General features: G+C 43.3%; 1 protein-coding gene across 3 annotated transcripts in view; it reads left to right on the forward strand.

Moving 5' to 3' along the window:
• Window positions 1-17,009, forward strand: part of FYB2 (FYN binding protein 2) — a 122,294-nt gene that overhangs the window by 33,554 nt on the left and 71,731 nt on the right. For 2 of the 3 annotated variants that reach the window (XM_066269080.1, XM_066269082.1), the window contains exons 2-4: window positions 7,899-8,637; window positions 12,163-12,324; window positions 14,046-14,079. In XM_066269080.1, coding sequence (XP_066125177.1) covers window positions 7,899-8,637; window positions 12,163-12,324; window positions 14,046-14,079 — 935 coding nt within the window. The remainder of the gene's footprint in view (window positions 1-7,898; window positions 8,638-12,162; window positions 12,325-14,045; window positions 14,080-17,009) is intronic. The other variant, XM_066269081.1, reaches the window with a different exon arrangement.

The raw sequence follows: 17,009 nt of genomic DNA on the forward strand, positions 1-17,009 counted from the left end.
CAGAGTCTCTCAGGGATTTTACCTGTTTCTGCATATGTCCTCAAAGAGAGGTTATAGTTCCAGCTTCACTGGGTGTACAGATACAGTAATACCTTGGGTTTTGTGGACTTCGGTTATTGTCGGTTTTGGTTTTCATAGATTTTTTCTGCAAAAAAATTTGTCTTGGATTTTGTCAGTGTGCCGATGTGACCTCACTGCTAATTTCACAAAAACAAAGGGTGACCCATGCATTCTCCTGTTTAGTGTGGCGTTGTTTCTCATTGTGTGAGCATCACCCCGTGCGTCTAGCCAAACACTTCCATTGCTTTCCAGTGTTTTTGTGCTTTTTCTTTATTGATTGTGAGTGCTAATACTACAATTACATGTAAGTGATCACTGCATACAGTAATTGAATTTACATTGATTCATATGAAAATACTTGCCTCGGTTTTCGTCGGTTTGAATTTCACTGATTGCTATCGAACAGATTAACAGATTATTGACGAAAATCAAGGTATCACTGTACAACATTCTGTTCTCATGATGGCACGGGTGCCACCTGGAGATGCAGTGATACCTAAAGCCACTAGATTTTATAAGACAACTTTTCTTCTTGGAGACACTGTGATGTTTATGAAAGTTAAGCTCTGTTGACTGCCATTGAGAGCCTGTTGAGTAAACTTAAAGCTTCAGTCTGAGCAATGCCTTTGGTTTCCAAGGGAGGCACAAAAATAACTGTTAAGTGATCAAACCAACGGAAAACACATCTAATCCACTGTGTTTTCATACAGGAGAGGTTAGCAAGAGAGAAGACTAAAGGGCAAATACATCCTTGAACCCATGAGTATTGAATAGCACAGCTACCTACCCAACCTGGGGGTGGCAAGGCCAGAGGCTGTACCACATAGCCATTGTGTTCCATTAGAGGCTACCCAATACATTCCACGTGTTCTTCTCTAGTCTGTCTCAAACTTATGAGAACATTTTTAAAATTTTATTTTTTTTTATTTAGACATTTAATTTTAACAGGGTGACATTGGTCAACTAGAGTACATAGATTTAGAGAAAACATCTTCACATCATTTGGACAGTCTATTAGGTTGTATACCCATCACCTAAAGTCAAATCATCCTTTATCACCTTATATTTGTTTCTCTTTATGCCCCTCCCCCTCCCCCTGGTAACCATTACACTCTTAACTATGTCCATGAGTCTCAATTTTGTGTCCCACCTAGGTATGGAATCATCCAGTTCTTAACTTTTTCTGATTTACTTATTTCACTCCGTATAATGTTATCAAGGTCCATTCATGTTGTCATAAGTGGCACTATGTCATCATTTCCTATGGCTGAGTAGTATAAGAACATTTTAAGGTTAAAACAGAATTACATAGATGGCTAGTCACTTCCACTAACATTCTCATACGAGTTTCATTGTTCACAATGGAAAGAGGCTGAAGAGTGTAGAAGTCCGTATCTAGGAGCTAACCATACTAACCCATCCCGGGTTTGCGCAGATTGTCTACTTGCTCTGGGGCTCTTGTCAGGATTCTGTTTGTTGTCTCTAAGGCTGCTTGAACACGAGAATTCTAGGAAAAGGAGAAACTGTGACCAGCTGTTTCCATGCTATTGTTAGTAGGTCATTTGTCAGGTGTTTTTAATATACTATCAGCTGAACTTCAAGTTGAACTTTGATGTCATTGTTCTATAATCAGTTTGGGTAAGGCTTTTCAGTCAGTCCCTTGGTGGGTGGGGCACAGGGGAGAAACCTACCAAGGTGAACCCAAAGGACTTATGGGTATTTAACCATAAATGCAACACTTACTTTGGTTTTTATGTTAAGCTAAAGTAAAAGCTCACTGAATAAAAACATTTTCATTGAAATAATAGCAAACAAAATAAGCAGAAACATAAACAGTTATTTAGTTAACACTCTAATGTTGGCTTCAAGACTACTACAGCAGTCTAGAGATCTTTGGGGATCCGCCCTTTTTAAATGAGAAATGTGCATCTATAAGTCAACTGTTTTTGAAATTTTTAAAATACATTTATTGATTTGAGAGAGAGAGAATGAGAGAAACATCGATTTGTTATTTCACTCACTTATGCATTCCTTGGTTGATTTTTGTATGTGCCCTGACTGGGATTCAAACCTGCAACCTAGGTGTGTTGGGATGATGCTCTAACCAGCTAAACTACCCGGCTAGGGCCTGAATCAACACCTTTTAACTTAGCAGCACAAGGATTTGTCAACAAAAACTGATATGGCCCTTTCCTTCTGGGTTGCAGAGAATCATTGTTTAGATGTCAATTCTAGTCTACATAGTGTCCAGATTAGAGAGAATGTTGTTTTAGTTCATCAGTCTGGGGATTTTTATTATTATTGAAGAATTCCTCTACAAACTTGAACTGTTTCAAATCTTCTATAAAAGAGTTTTATAGTATTACATTATATCTCCTTTTACTAATATTGAATACTTCTGACAGGAAATCAATTTCATAGGTCTCCCAGTAATTATCTCAAATGGAGACAAGCTATGTTGTCCAAAAGGAGAGGAACGTAAATGCATTAGTATAATCAGCAGAGCCTTTAGCCAGGAGAGATTGAGACTCTCAGTAAATTTTGCCAGTTGAGTGTTTATTATTCCATTTGTCCTTTCTACCAGCCCAGAAGACTTGGGGTAGCAGACACAGTGGAAATGCTGTAAAAACAGCCCAACTTTACAAACATGTTCTACTACTTGTCCTATAAAAAGAGCTCCCCTGTCACTAAGCAGTTCTAGGGGGAAACCCCTCGCAGGGTTCTGTAAGCATTTTGCCACTGCTGTGGTTGTCGCTCTTCCACATGGGAGAGCTTCCGCCCAGTGAGAACACGTGCTCGTCATTGCTAACACAGTCCTGTTTCCTGAAACTTGAGGCGATCTGTGTGTATTTGGATTATATTTTGATTATGTTTGTATATTTGGATTATATTTGTGATGAATAAGACATTTCTTATACATGTTTGTGGCAGTTTTTGAAGAGGAGTTTCCAGAAATACTGATGGCCCCTTTGAGTAATTTACTGGTGCCCTAATGAGTGAACTCACAAAGAGAATCAGTCAAAACTCTTTCTCGAATTTCTTCTGCTAAAACTAGTTTCTTATGTGGTCCACACCAGAGACCCAATTCTTTATGGTATTTACAGCCAACTTCCAGCCATTTTCCCTTCCTTTTCAGTTAGGGAGACTCGTCGCTGGCTTTCTGTATTCCAGAAATCCCATTTGGAACACGCTGAACCTGCTAACTGTGGCTTCCGCATTTGCCTCGCACCAATTTTGCAGCGTGATCTGACATCTCACTTCCTTTTGCTAATTTTGATCTTTCGTAGGTCTAGGAATCTTTATAATAAATAAGTAAAGCTTTGGGGAATTTCATAGCATCTAACCAACTTTTTACATAAGTACTATTTTTTATGGGTTTTCAAGATGAGGTTTAAAAAACCGTCTCTGGGCCCTGGCCGGTTGGCTCAGTGGTAGAGCGTCGGCCTGGCATGCAGGAGTCCTGGGTTTAATTCCCGGCCAGGGCACACAGGAGAAGTGCCCATCTGATTCTCCACCCCTCCTCCTCTCCTTCCTCTCTGTCTCTCTCTTCCCCTCCCGCAGCCAAGGCTCCATTGGAGCAAAGTTGGCCCGGGCGCTGAGGATGGCTCCATGGCCTCTGCCTCAGGCGCTAGAATGGCCCTGGTTGCAACAGAGCAACACCCCAGAGGGGCAGAGCATTGCCCCCTGGTGGGCATGCCAGGTGGATCCCAGTTGGGCGCATGCGGGAGTCTGTCTGGCTGCCTCCCCGTTTCCAACTTCAGAAAAAAAAAAAAAAAACCCTCTCTGTTTCCACAGCATTCCCAAGTCATGAGCAAGTCCAAAGGCATAGTATCTGCTGTTTGAACCCATATTGGCTGTTTTATGCTTTGCTAATATACAAGGTCTGGTAAGAACAAGTAATTCAGCTTGTTGAGCAGACTTAGCTTGTGGGAGTGGCTTGGCTCAGTGACCTCAACCTGGGAGGTTTGATTGGTATCCAGCTTGATAATGTCCTAAACATTTAAACTATGAACCATTTGCAAACCAGATAACTTTATTGTTTCCCAAAGGATTTTCCCTTTAAGTCAACTCAGGATTGAGTTGGTCAGTAAAATACTATCATGATCAGACTTAGCAGCCCAGGGTAAGCAAGGTTGCCAGGTTCAACATGGTATATTTAGCTATAGTAACATTATAAGGTACATACAATATTAAAGTTTTCTAAGAGGTTAGTCTACTCACAGACTAATGTTGGGTATGATGTGATTCCAACAAAGTCTTTATAGTATGAGGTACAAACGCAGTCGAAAGGGAAACCTAATCTCTGCATTAGCATGGCTGTAACTGCAGTACCACTCAAGGGGGCAGGCAGGGGTCTCTTAAGCACAGACTCTTGGCCCAGAGATCTAAGTTGATCACCATGTTTTTGAGCAGGCATGCCTGAAGTGTTTCCTTGTCTTTCATGTACAAAAGGGAAAAACAGAGAAACATAATTGGAATGTCTTAGGCAGGAGGAGATGAAGACAAATGTTTTAGTCTCTTTTTTGTCCAGTTTAAAAGTTCAGGACTTTTAGCTTTTAAAAGAGCATATAGAGGTTGCACTATTAAAGAGAAATTTTGAGTCCAGGGAGAAGCAGGGAGGTAGGCAGACAGACTCCGCATGTACCCAACTGGGATCCACCTGGCGTGCCCACTAAGAGGCGATGCTCTGCCCAATTGGGGCATTGCTCTGTTGCAACCAGAGCCACTTTAGCGCCTGAGGTGGAGGCCATGGAGCCATTCTCAGCACTTGGAGCATTGTCCAATGGAGCCTTGGCTGCGGGAGGAGAAGAGATAGATAGAAAGGAAGGAGAGGGGGAGGAGTGGAGAAGCAGATGGGCGCTTCTCCTGTGTGCCCTGGCCGGGAATCAAACCCGGGACTTCCACACACCAGGCTGATACTCTACCATTGAACCAAATGGCCTGCCCCCCACCCAATTCTCTTAATTGCCTTTTATTGGTAGGTAGAGGGAAAGGTTGAATATTTTTTATTTGTTCAGGATCTAATAAGAGACCTTGATTAGAGATCATGTGGCTCAAATATTGAACCAACAAGGAGGCCAATTGTCATTTTCCTTTGGACACTTTATATCTTCTCTTTGCTAACTAAGATAACCAATGGAGGCCCTCAGCTAAGCCAGCTTCTCAGAAGAAGAAATAACAAGTCATACATGTATTGTATCGAAGTAGAATTATTAGAAAATAAAGTATCTTGACTATCTGCCTTCAAAATTGGGGAAAAGTAAGTCGGGCTTTCTATATATCCTGGGGCATAATGGTCAGGGATCCTGTCATTGATTCCAAGTGAAGGCAAACAAAAATTTATTGTCAGGATGTGCTGGTATACTAAAGCTTTCTTTAGTATACATGACATAGATGGACAACAGAGAAGTGGGAGCTGTTTGTAGGAGTATTTAAGAGCAGAGTGTGAAGAGTGGGTACTACTAGATGCCCAGGAATCACTCTCTTATTTATTACTCTTAGGTCCTGAACAAACCTGCATCCTCTCCTCTGTGGTTTTCTCACAGTCAGGATAGAAGTAGTACATGGGCTAGTACAAGGCACAATTAGCAGTTTAGAAATTTATTCATCAATTATAGGTTTGATGCAAAGACTCAACAATTAAAGGTTATTGTATAATATCGGGAAGAGGCTTCAAAGGATCTGGGGCTGATGCTTGGACCAACCAAACTATCCTCAGTGCACTGGGCCAACACTTGAACCATTTCATAGTGAGGAGTTTAAGGCTCAGAGAAGTGAAATAAATTGTTCAAAGACACACAGCTAGAAAATAGAAAAGTTGAGCTTCTTACACAGATCTGGTTCCATGCTCAGAACTAGCATCTACCACATATCAACACCTGTTTTGCTTCTTGTTCAATTTCCCTCCCTTCCTAAATCATCAGAGAACAGGTGTGAGTCAACTGTAAACAGTGAGAAAAGGTCATCCAACATTCCCTCAGCTGGCAAAATCAGAATTCACTGGCATGGAGACTGTATACATGAAATTAAGAACTTTAGAATGATCAGGGCTCATGCTTTTGAAGTATGAGAAGGAGGCTCTTTTCAAATGGCTCCATCAAGCCCGGGACAGGTAGCTCAGTCGGTTAGAGGGTCAACAGAGTTGTTTCAGGGCAACCAATGAATCCACAACTAAGTGGAACAACAAATGATATGTCTCCCCTCCCTCCCTCTCTTCTGCTTCCTCTCCCCCTTCTTTCTCTGACTCTCTAAAATCAATTAATAAATTTTAAAAATTTAAGAAAGAAATGGCTCTATTATATGTCCTTTTGCATTCTACCTCCTATGAAGACAAAAGATGACAAAATGAACTTACAAGAATAATTTATATCTAGTGAGAGAAAGTGGGAGCAGTGAGGAGCAGAGCCTAATTCTACCTACCTGGACCACCAACTCACTTTATATTCCTGGGCATGCCCCTTCCTCTGCCCCAAGGGTTGGGCTGCTGTTACTACCAGTATTTTCATATACTGAATTTGAACTGAATTTAGAAGGAAAAACACAGTCTTCCAAGGGGAGTCAAAAATACAGGAGGATCATCTAGCCTCTTACAAATATCTTTTACTGCTTACTGTGATAGATACTTTATAGATGATGACCCTCATCCTTCTATCACTTGGCAATTTATTTTAAGATGAGACAACACTGCGAATACCGAGTTTCCCCAAGTATTTCCTCAGATGATAAAGAGCAAAGTCAGAATTTGAACACTGACTTGCCTAGTTCCAAAGTTTGCTCTTTTCCCATCCCACAGTGTAAGTTCAACTGCAAAGCTACAAAGAGCTAGGCAAGGCCCTGGCCAGTTGGCTTAGTGCTAGAGCTTCAGCCTGGCATGCAGGAGTCCCGGGTTCAATTCCTGGCCAGGGCACACAGGAGAAGCTCCTATCTGCTTCTCCACCCCTCCCCCTCTCCTTCCTCTCTGTCTCTCTCTTCCCCTCCTGCAGCCAAGGCTCCATTGGAGCAAAGTTTGCCCGGGTGCTGAGGATGGCTCTATGGCCTCTGCCTCAGGTGCTAGAATGGCTCTGATTGCAACAGAGCGATGCCCAAGATGGGCAGAGCATCGCCCCCTGGTGGGTGTGCCGGGTGGATCCCGGTTGGGCTCATGCAGGGGTCTGTCTGACTGCCTCCCTGTTTCCAACTTCAGAAAAATATAAAATAAAATAAAAATAAAATAAAAAAAAAGAGCTAGGCAAGCACCAAAGAGACAGGGAAGAAGTCAGCTCTACCGGCCATCCTCAGGGGAATGGAGAAGGTAGGCATTGAGGTTGCATAAAAAGCAGTTAAAAGAGATGGTGGGGTGCATTTTGTGAAGGAGGAGCGTCCAGGGAAAGTCAGAGTGATGGAGTGTCTAGGCAAACTTGTAAATAATCCTGTTCAGTTCAAGGGTAGTTGTTGAGCTATGGCTGGAGACCATAATTCAGCATCTTGGAGAGTATAATTCTACATTGTGAAGAACCTTGAGCGCCAGTCAAAAGGATTTAGGACTTAATTTATGTAGTCAGGAGGAAGACATCACAGGTTTGTATCAAGAGATGTCTCAGCAATCATTAATAGTATCTCGTTTATAAGTGTTTATGTGTTGTGAAGAAATTAAACATATCTGAAGTATTTCAAAAAGGATAAATTATTTTCATTCCCTCTCACCTAGACAGTAGCAGTACTGGCTGATCTCACTTAGTAGGTAGGCAACGACACTACACTAGCGCTTAGAACCCCTTAGCATGCACAGTGAAGTCAGCTAATCACGCTGCTTTTTCTCCTCAAATACTGAGACATTTCCATTTTCCTTTATGCTTTAGGAAAAATTAAAAAACTTCAAAGAACTCCAAGCTAAATTTCAAAAGCTTGATGGACCATCTCTTTCAGGACCTATTAAATCCCCAGCGGGTGTTTCTCAAAAGGGGAACATTGGAAGAACACAGTCAATGAGAATTTGGGCCAATGGGAAACCCCTCTCATCCGACCCCTGTCAGCCGCCACCAGATTGTTCCAGTGGTGAACCCCAGCAGCTTAAATGCCAGAAAATGAAGTTGACTCAGCGGAGTGAGATTCAGAGATGTTCTGATTCCCCAGGATCTCCAGAAAGGTCTGAGCAATCTGCAGTAAATTCACGCACAGCATCTCAGCTTTCAGATGTGAATACGCCCAACGCTGAGATCACTGATAAGACGGAATCACTGGTGAGCAGTAGTTTCAGAGACATGCTCTGGAACTGGGAGAAGGTTTCATCTCAGAAAAGTGACATGTCGTCAGCCTTTCTCTTTGCCAATTGTGAAAGTAGGGCTTGCCATCTGGAAGATCAGAAAAGCAAGGGGCATACTGCCCCAGCGAAAAAGCTGGAAATAGAAGGATCCCAGACTCTTCCTTCCCAGATGCACATAAGTATCCAAAGAAAATCACGTGTTACCCCGAAAGAGCCCACTTTTCTACTTTCTCAAAATGGAAGGAAGAGCCTAGAAAAGTCCAGTCCTGAGAGGAGCCCAGCTGGGAGCACCTGCCAGCCTGTCTATGAGCGTGAGCTTGTTGGGCAGGCCCCAGGTGAGAAATCTAATCTCCACAGGTTCAGGTTAGGGGGGAAGGGGCACTGTGTTTTGTTTTGTTTTGGGTTTTTTGTTGTTGTTTTTCCTGAAGTGAGAAGCAGGGAGGCAGAGAGACAGACTCCTGCATGTGCTCGACAGTGATCCACCCGGCAAGCCCACCAGGGGGCGATGCTCTACCCATCTAGGGCATTACTTTGTTACAACCAGAGCCATTCTAGCACCTGAAGCAGAGGCCATGGAGCCATCCTCAGTGCCCAGGTCAACTTTACTCCAATGGAGCCTTGGCTGCAGGAGGAAATATAGAGATAAAGAGAAAGGAGAGTGGGAGGTGGAGAAGCAGATGGGCACTTCTCCTGTGTGCCCTGGCCAGGAATCGAACCCAGGACTTCCACATGCCAGGCCAACACTCTACCCCTGAGCCAGCCAGCCAGGGCCTTGTTTTGTTTTTTAAGTTAAAGCTTGCTGACTTGAGAAGATCACATATGTGACCTCAGCAGTGTTTGCTCTAAACTCCAACACAGGTAGTCTAGAACCATCTGCTAAATTATAATTTCAAGCTTGGGCAAAGTGATTCATCTTCTAGAATTATATTGAGAAACAGTTTGAGCAAACTTGGATTTGAGTCCTACTTCTACTTACAAGATGCATGAACTCAGGCAATCTACTTAAGTTCACAGAGCCTGGTCTGCCATCCTGTAAATCAGATTCATCACCAGTCTTTCCTGTCTTGGTAAACGGGACAACTATCCTGCTGGTTGCTCATGCCCAAAACTTGAAAGGCATGCTCTACTCCTCTCTCTCTTTCATTCTTTGCATCCAATCCATCAGCAAGCTCTTGGTTCTATTACTAAAATATGTTCTGTATCTCTCCACTTCTGTTCATTTATGCCCTCTGCCCATTTCTGCCTATGTCCACACTGCATTTATCTCTCGCCTGGACCACTGCAGTAACCCAACTGGTTTCCACACTCTTGCCCTCCTATATTCTAGTCTCCGCCCGGCAGGTACAGTGATCCTCTAAACATAAATCTTATCACATCAGTCTTCAGCTCAAATACAACTCCAGCCATCTTTCATTGGCTATCACATCTATCACTATCAAGCTGGCTCCTCCCCAGGGCCTTTGCACTTGCTGATTCCTCCACCTGGAACACTGTTCCCCCAGGTCTCTAATGTCTCACTCAAACACTTCATCAAGGTTACCTGCTCAGTGTCACAGAGCATATCATCAAGGTTTGCTCAGTGTCACCTGCTGTGAGTGGGCCTTGTGGATCATTCTATCCAAAATAGCCATGCTACCCTATCACTCTCTATCTTCTTATATTGCTTTGATTTTCTTTATATCACTTCTCCCTATCCAGCATATTATGTACTCATTTATCCCACTAAAACATATGTTCCATGAGAATAAAAACTGTCTTCTTTACCACCATATCACCAGTACCTAGAAGGACAAGGCCAAGTTCAGTGATCCTTGAAATATTTATTGAATGATGGAATGAATGGACCGATGGGGTGGGTAGATGGATCTTCTGCTTCCGTTTCTGTGTGGTTTCTCTTTGCACTTAGAATAGCATCTAGATTACTACTTATTTCATGGCCCTGCTTTTTTTTTTTTTTATCTCTGCTTATGTCTCTGACTTACTTTCTGCCTGTGTTCTGCTGGCTCACTAGCCCACAGTCAACCCACTGGATCCTTGCTGTTCCTTAAACAGACTTTGTTATGACTCAGGATCTTTACTATTACTGTTCCCTCTTCCTAGAAAACTTCTTATTCTTTTTTTTTACTTTTGTATAGGTTCAGTTCTAAGTTCAAGAAACACTTTCTCAGATAAATCTTTTCTAGCCTCTCTATCTAAAGATCACCATAGAGTTTGCACTCTTTTATATTACCCTGTTTTTATTCCCTTTACAGAACTAACAGATCTCTGTAGTTCTCTTGTTTACTTGTTTATATGTCTGACATCATCAGTCCTAAGCAAATGAAGAGTCCTGAGGGCAAGACTATATCTGTTCTTGTTCTTAGTTCTATCCGCAGCCCCTAGAACCATGCCTGGAATAGAGTAGATAAATAGTTACTGATGAAGAGATGGGAAGGAAGAGGGGAGGAATGGGAGGGAGGAAGAAATGGAGGAAAGGACGAAGGATGGATTGTTTACCTACCTGGCGGAACTGTTACGAGGATTAAATGAGATAACCCATGTGAACCACTGAGCACAGTGTCTGGTAAGAATTAAGGGCCCAGTAACTAAGTGATCATTTTTCACTGTGTCTTCTCCTCAATTTGATAAAGATTGAAATTACTGCCTTTGGGACTTATAATTAAAGCCTAAGAAGAGAGGAACTTCACTTCTGCAGGGAGGGCAAAAAAAAAATAAAAGCCCCCTCCTCGCTTGCAGAGCCAGCAGGCTCTGAGGAAGTCACACTGGTATATTTGGGAAGCACTGGCCAAGTCCTTCAGTTTCACCATGTAATCAACCACTGTGTTATGTGAACCAAAAAAACCAAAGCACTTGAATAATATAAGATTTTGTGCTATTTTCCAAAGAAGCAGACACTATTTTCATATATAATATCAGAATTTTTGTTGGAGTTGGGCTTATTAATGCAGAAGGATAAAATATATGAAATTGGAACTATCCTATAAAATTTCAGGACATAAAATCTACAGGTGCCTAGGTCCCAAAGTCAGCCTTGAAGCCTGTCCTAGGCTATGCACCCTGGAAATCACAGATCAATTCTTACTCTTCTTTATAGTTCCCATGTTAACTGCCCATCCTAGTGCCTGAACAATTCTTTTAGGGAATAGTTACTGTCCATTTCCTCTGAATCAGGGCCAGGGCTTGGTGCTGGGAAAAGGTCAGTATGGCCCTGCCCACTGGAACCTACCTTCAGTGAGAAGTTAGACCAGCTTCTCTGTTCTACCACAACACTGATGGAGAGGTGTGAGCCATATGCGATGGAGATACGGAACAGAGCATCTTTGATTCTGGCCTTGATTTCAGGTAGAAATCAGGAAAAGCTCCCTGGAGGAGGTGTTATTGGAGCATGGCCTTAAAGAGTTGAAGTTTGGCAAGACATAGTAAGGGGACAGCATTCTGGGACCAGAACTGACATGAACAAAATCTTGGCTATACGAAAGCTGTTTAAGGCTTTTAAAATCAAATCTAGAGAACTGAGAAGCCAGTGGTATGAGTGAAGGTTGTTTGGGCTTCAGGTCAAGGAAGTAGGATAATAAAACCCAGTAAGAAAATAATCTGGAAATGTCATTTGAGGCCACGTGCAGTTTAAGTGCCAGAGGAGGGCGTGAACAAGCGTCATGCCGAAGAGATCAGGCATCATCTTCTGGACAGCCAGGTGGTGACAAGATCAGTTTTGCGTTTTGATCTGGACACTCAGCCTGCTGGGTGGAGAATAGATTGGAGTGGAGTGAGAATTGAGGCAAGGAAACTGGTCAGTTTCACCCAACAAATCATGAAATGGAAATAGTTAATAACCTATGTTTTGGACTATTTGTGCTCAGGAGAACACCTGGTTGTCAGACATCACCAGCTTCCCAAAACAAAGCCACTGCCTTCCGCGGAGTCCTTGGGTCCTCCTCCCACAAAGCCACTGAAGCCTCCAGCAGTGAACCTTCAGGCCTTCCAGAGGCAGACAGCTGCTGCTTCCAAGACCCACAAGGAAGGTGAGGAAATGTACACCCCCACCACCACCCACACGGCCAGCTAGCGGGAGTCATCTCTGGCTCCAGCGCCTGTATCCCCCACTCGCCTCCCTCTCCACATGAGCTCCCAGGTGACAATGCTGTACTGCTTTCCCGTGGGGCTGGACAGACATCACTGCTTATGTGCACATAGAGGCCATGGCAGCTTGCCCGTGAAATGACAAATCTGCAGCAATTGGCCCCTTATCGCTCCTGGGCCAGCCCACTTCCCCTGAGAGCATTGCATTTGATCCCTGGGAATCCATCCAAGAGGAAGAAAATGAAAAGGAGCAAGGCAGGGAGGCAGAGAGCCTTTGTGTTTCCCACAAAGCCTGTGTTGTCAACACAGCCTGCAGTAGAGAAGGGGGAGAGTGAAAAGGGAGGAAGTCAGTGTGAACTTGACCTGTGATCATGTTGGGTGTCCCTCAGGCCTCTATGCTCTGCCTTCAGACTTCATTGCAGGGCTCCCCCACCCTGCCCACGCTGGTTCTTTCCAGCACAGGAAGCATCCTTGAAAGTCATTTCTCTATGCTGTGACGTGTCTTCCTCCGCTATGGAGAGAAGCACTTTCTCATCCCTTCTCCACCCACTCTACAGTCTGATGCTGTTGACCTTTTAAATACTTTTGCCTCTGTTTGCTCTAATGAAACATGAGGTGTACATATACTTCGGGGTGGTCTGGGGTGCTGGGCTAACAGTTGTTTGGCTGTGACCACGAATGCCAGCAGATGGTACCCTAAGAGAGCCACTTTTAGTTCACTAATTATTTATTGGGCTGCTTTGAGCAACCTCATGGTTCAATTCCTTTAGCTCAGTGGTTCTCGGACTTGAGCATACATCAGAATCACCTAGCACAGTGGTCCCCAACCTTTTTTGGGCCACGGACCGGTTTAATGTCAGAAAATATTTTCATGGACCAGCCTTTAAGATGGGATGGATAAATGCACAAAATAAAATTATGCGACCAGCGTAAAAACTGGTATTTTTAAATATAATTGTCGAACTTACAAGACAAGCATCAAGAGTGAGTCTTAGACGGATGTAACAGAGGGAATTTGGTCATTTTTTAAAAATAACACATCGTGGCTCTGCCACATGATCACAAACTAATCAGGCAAAGTATGATACAAGCGAGCAAGCCTAACACAGCTCTTTTCCCAACAGATGGGGGTGTGTAAACCCCAGCTCCCGCACGCCCAAGCAGTTCAGTTTGGGTATCTTACTCTCTGAGCCTCGTTGTCCTTGCCTGTGCATGGGGGTGATTACCGCACTCATTTCACGGGCTCAGTGTGAGGATAAGTGAATGCGACGAGGCATGGAAAGACTTGAACGTTACTGGCCCACCAGTAAGTGCTCAATAAATGCCGTGTTATCATTATTTCAAAGACAGCTCCACTGTCTTTGCCAGGCCCTATGACAGACACAAGAGAGTAAGAGAGAAACCCCAACAGACATTCTGGTACTCCGAAAGGTCAGAGTCTCATATAAAAGATTGTACTTATTATTAAGCATCATAAAGTGTGGGTGAGGGCTGCCATGCAGGATGGATAATCCCCTTGATGCCAAGGGAAGGTGAGGCCTGGGGCACAGGTGAGTTGCCAATCCTCATTTTGTCTCCGGGGTCAGGTCACTGGATAAACATAATTTGCTTTAATCAGTCTGCCACTAACGTCTCTTTTCCACTCTCCCTTTGGCTCTCGCAGCAGCTATGGAAGAAGGATACCTTCCCGCGGAGAGGTGAGTACCTGTGTAACTGTAGGAGTGCAGCCCACCCACGAGGCTCAGAGCCTGCCCACCAGCAGGCCCTAAGCACAGGCCAGGTGTCATGGTATTTGTCCGAAGGGCTGCAGGAAGAGCAGATTTATAAGCAACAAACTGCAACTTGTGTTTTAGATGAGAGATTTAAAAAACTGCTTTTAACAACAATGCTGACATTATGTTACAGAGATGGTCCTCTGAGGAACTTTTATTTATTGCACACTTGGGTTCAGTCAATTGAAACATCAGCTTCTCTAGTATTGAATTGAATTAGAGGCTACAGAATGTCGCAGAATGTCGCGGGCAGCTGGCATGTTAGGAATGGGTAATGGGACAGAAGACCTGCTATTTTTGGTGCACTCATTCTAAGAATTTTGCCGTGGAAAAATTGTCAGTTCATTAATTTGCTCAGCCAAATACTGTGAGTCCTTTGATGCGTGTCATGCATTGAACTGGCTACTTTATACAGGTTTTCTCCTTTCGTCTTTTCCAGAAGGCAGCGAATTTGCTGCCACTGTCATCATTTTATAGCTAGAGATATGTGGGCTCAGAAAATCTGCCACTTGCAGAACTGTAATTCTAACTCAAGTATGCCCAAACTATTTTTTATTGGGATATAATTGACATATAATGCCATAGAAGTTTGAGGTGTACAGCCTGTTGGATCAATACATTTATACATTGCAATATAATTACTGCAGAAGCCTTAGCTAATACCTTTATCTCTTCACATAATTATTCTCTTGTGTGTGTATGTGTTGAAAACAGTTAAGATCTAGTTTCTTAACAACACTGAAGTTTATAAGTAGATATATTTTTAATTCTAATCACCATGTTGTGCATTCGTTCTTCAGAACTTATGTATATACTAATTGTGAGTTGACTGGGGTTGTTCCTATGTCTAGGGGTCAGCTTGCATCTGGCTGTATCTAGGATTGCCTAGGCTGGGATGCCTGGTGCAACCTGAGTTAGCATCATTCATCTCATCCTCCCACAAGCTTACAGAGGAATGTTCTAGACATGGCAGTAGACAAGCCCAATTACACAAAACTGCTGTTTCACTTTTGCTGGCGTCTTACTGGTTAAAGCAAGTCACATAACCAAGCCCAGCATCACAGTGGGAGGGCACTGAAACTTTCCATGACAAAATGCAGGCTTCCAGAAGGGGTGAAAAGTAGTAGCACCAATACAATCAAACTAGCCCTGAAGAGGATATATTTGAAATAAATATTGAGGGTCAACGTTTGCTGGATAACTTGGGGAGGGGCACTATAGGCAGAGACAGGAAGTATGAAATAACACATCTAATTTTGTAAACTAGAAATAGTTAAGCTGGCAGACAGTGGTCTCATCCTTGATCATCTCTGTGAAGGGGTGAGGGACAGGGTAGAGGCAAGGGTATTGCTCCTTCTTGTCAAATTTCTGGAGCCCCTCATCTATTCTGTTATCTGAAACTGTAATAAGGAATGGGAGAAAATGGGATTGTCGAGGTAGACAGAAACCAAATCATGGAGGACCCTAAATAGATGAGACAGTCCTATTCAACAAGGAACTGATGGTGTGATTTGTGTACTCCAGGAACTCCTAGTTTAGTGGTGAGTTAAATGACAGCACAAGGTAGGTCAGTGGAACTGCATTCTATGTGCATGTAGTTGAATGAGGGAAAACAATTTAGACATCTCAGGCAATGGTCTGCATTATATATTGGGTGAGGATTGGCCCCAGTGTAACAGTTTGAGGGGAGAATGGCATTCTGATGTACTTTGAGACAGTCTTGGTCCCCTTGTGCCTCGCATGCTGTGAGCATCTCAGTACGATTGAGTGTGCCATAATCGTGGTGTTTTGCTGGATACGCATTTTCCTGCAGCTTGGCTCTAAACTAAGCTGACTTCTCTCACACTTTCATCAAAGAAACAGTAATCTGTTTTAATCCTAGACACAAACTTGCTGTGATGGGCAAGGTTTGGGAAACAGTAGTCAGTCTCTAATGTGACAGCTTCTTCCTAAGGGATTTATGAGGGCAATTGGACTGTACTCTTCTTTCATATTTACTTTAAGACTGAACCTCCCCTCATTTCTGAGGAGATTCATTGTGCCTCAACTATGATGTGGGCCATGGTGCTGTGAGAGTGAAAGATAAAAACGATGAGGAAGGACCAGGATTCTTACGGGTGGCTTCATGGAAGAAGCAAGAACATGAGGTGTATCCTGCATGGTGGGTTGGCATTAGATGGGTTTACTTATTTGTTTCTTTTTGAGAGACTGTAAGGTGGGTGAGGACAGAGTATTATTCCTGGATACAACCACATTGCTGACTTATAGTTGGTTAGTGAATGGATGGATGGATGGATGGAAGGAGGGAGGGATGGATGGGTAGAGAAATGGCAGACCAATGCATATTTAGTATGGCGCTAGAACATGACTGAAAGCAAGGTGGTAGCAATAAAGAGGAGGATGTGAACAGATAAAAAGTATTCCAAAATGGAGAAATAGGATATGAGGTTGGAACCTAAAGTGCAGCGAGTGCCATGCTATGCACTTTGAACTTCATTTTGTCAATGATAAGAAATTAGTTTGCATCCTGTAAGTGTCTGTAACACTGTATGTTCTGTTCTCCCTGCAGGGAGTCTAGGCTGCTGATCCCCCACAGGTGCTGGCAGACAGTGGTCTCGTCCTTGATCATCTCTGTGAAGGGGTGAGGGACAGGGTAGAGGCAAGAGTATTGCTCCTTCTTGTCAGATTTCTGGAGCCCCTCATCTATTCTGTTATCTGAGCCCAGGTGACAACATATTTTGGCCACCCATGACTCCTTTGCTTTGGGCAAAGAACAGGGATCAGATACTTGACCTCTAATTTGGGAGATCCTCCATCCCTCCACCCTATATTGCTGGCATACATTCATTGCTCTT

Source organism: Saccopteryx bilineata, chromosome 3, assembly GCF_036850765.1.
Source record: "Saccopteryx bilineata isolate mSacBil1 chromosome 3, mSacBil1_pri_phased_curated, whole genome shotgun sequence".
NCBI classification, from domain to species: domain Eukaryota; kingdom Metazoa; phylum Chordata; class Mammalia; order Chiroptera; family Emballonuridae; genus Saccopteryx; species Saccopteryx bilineata.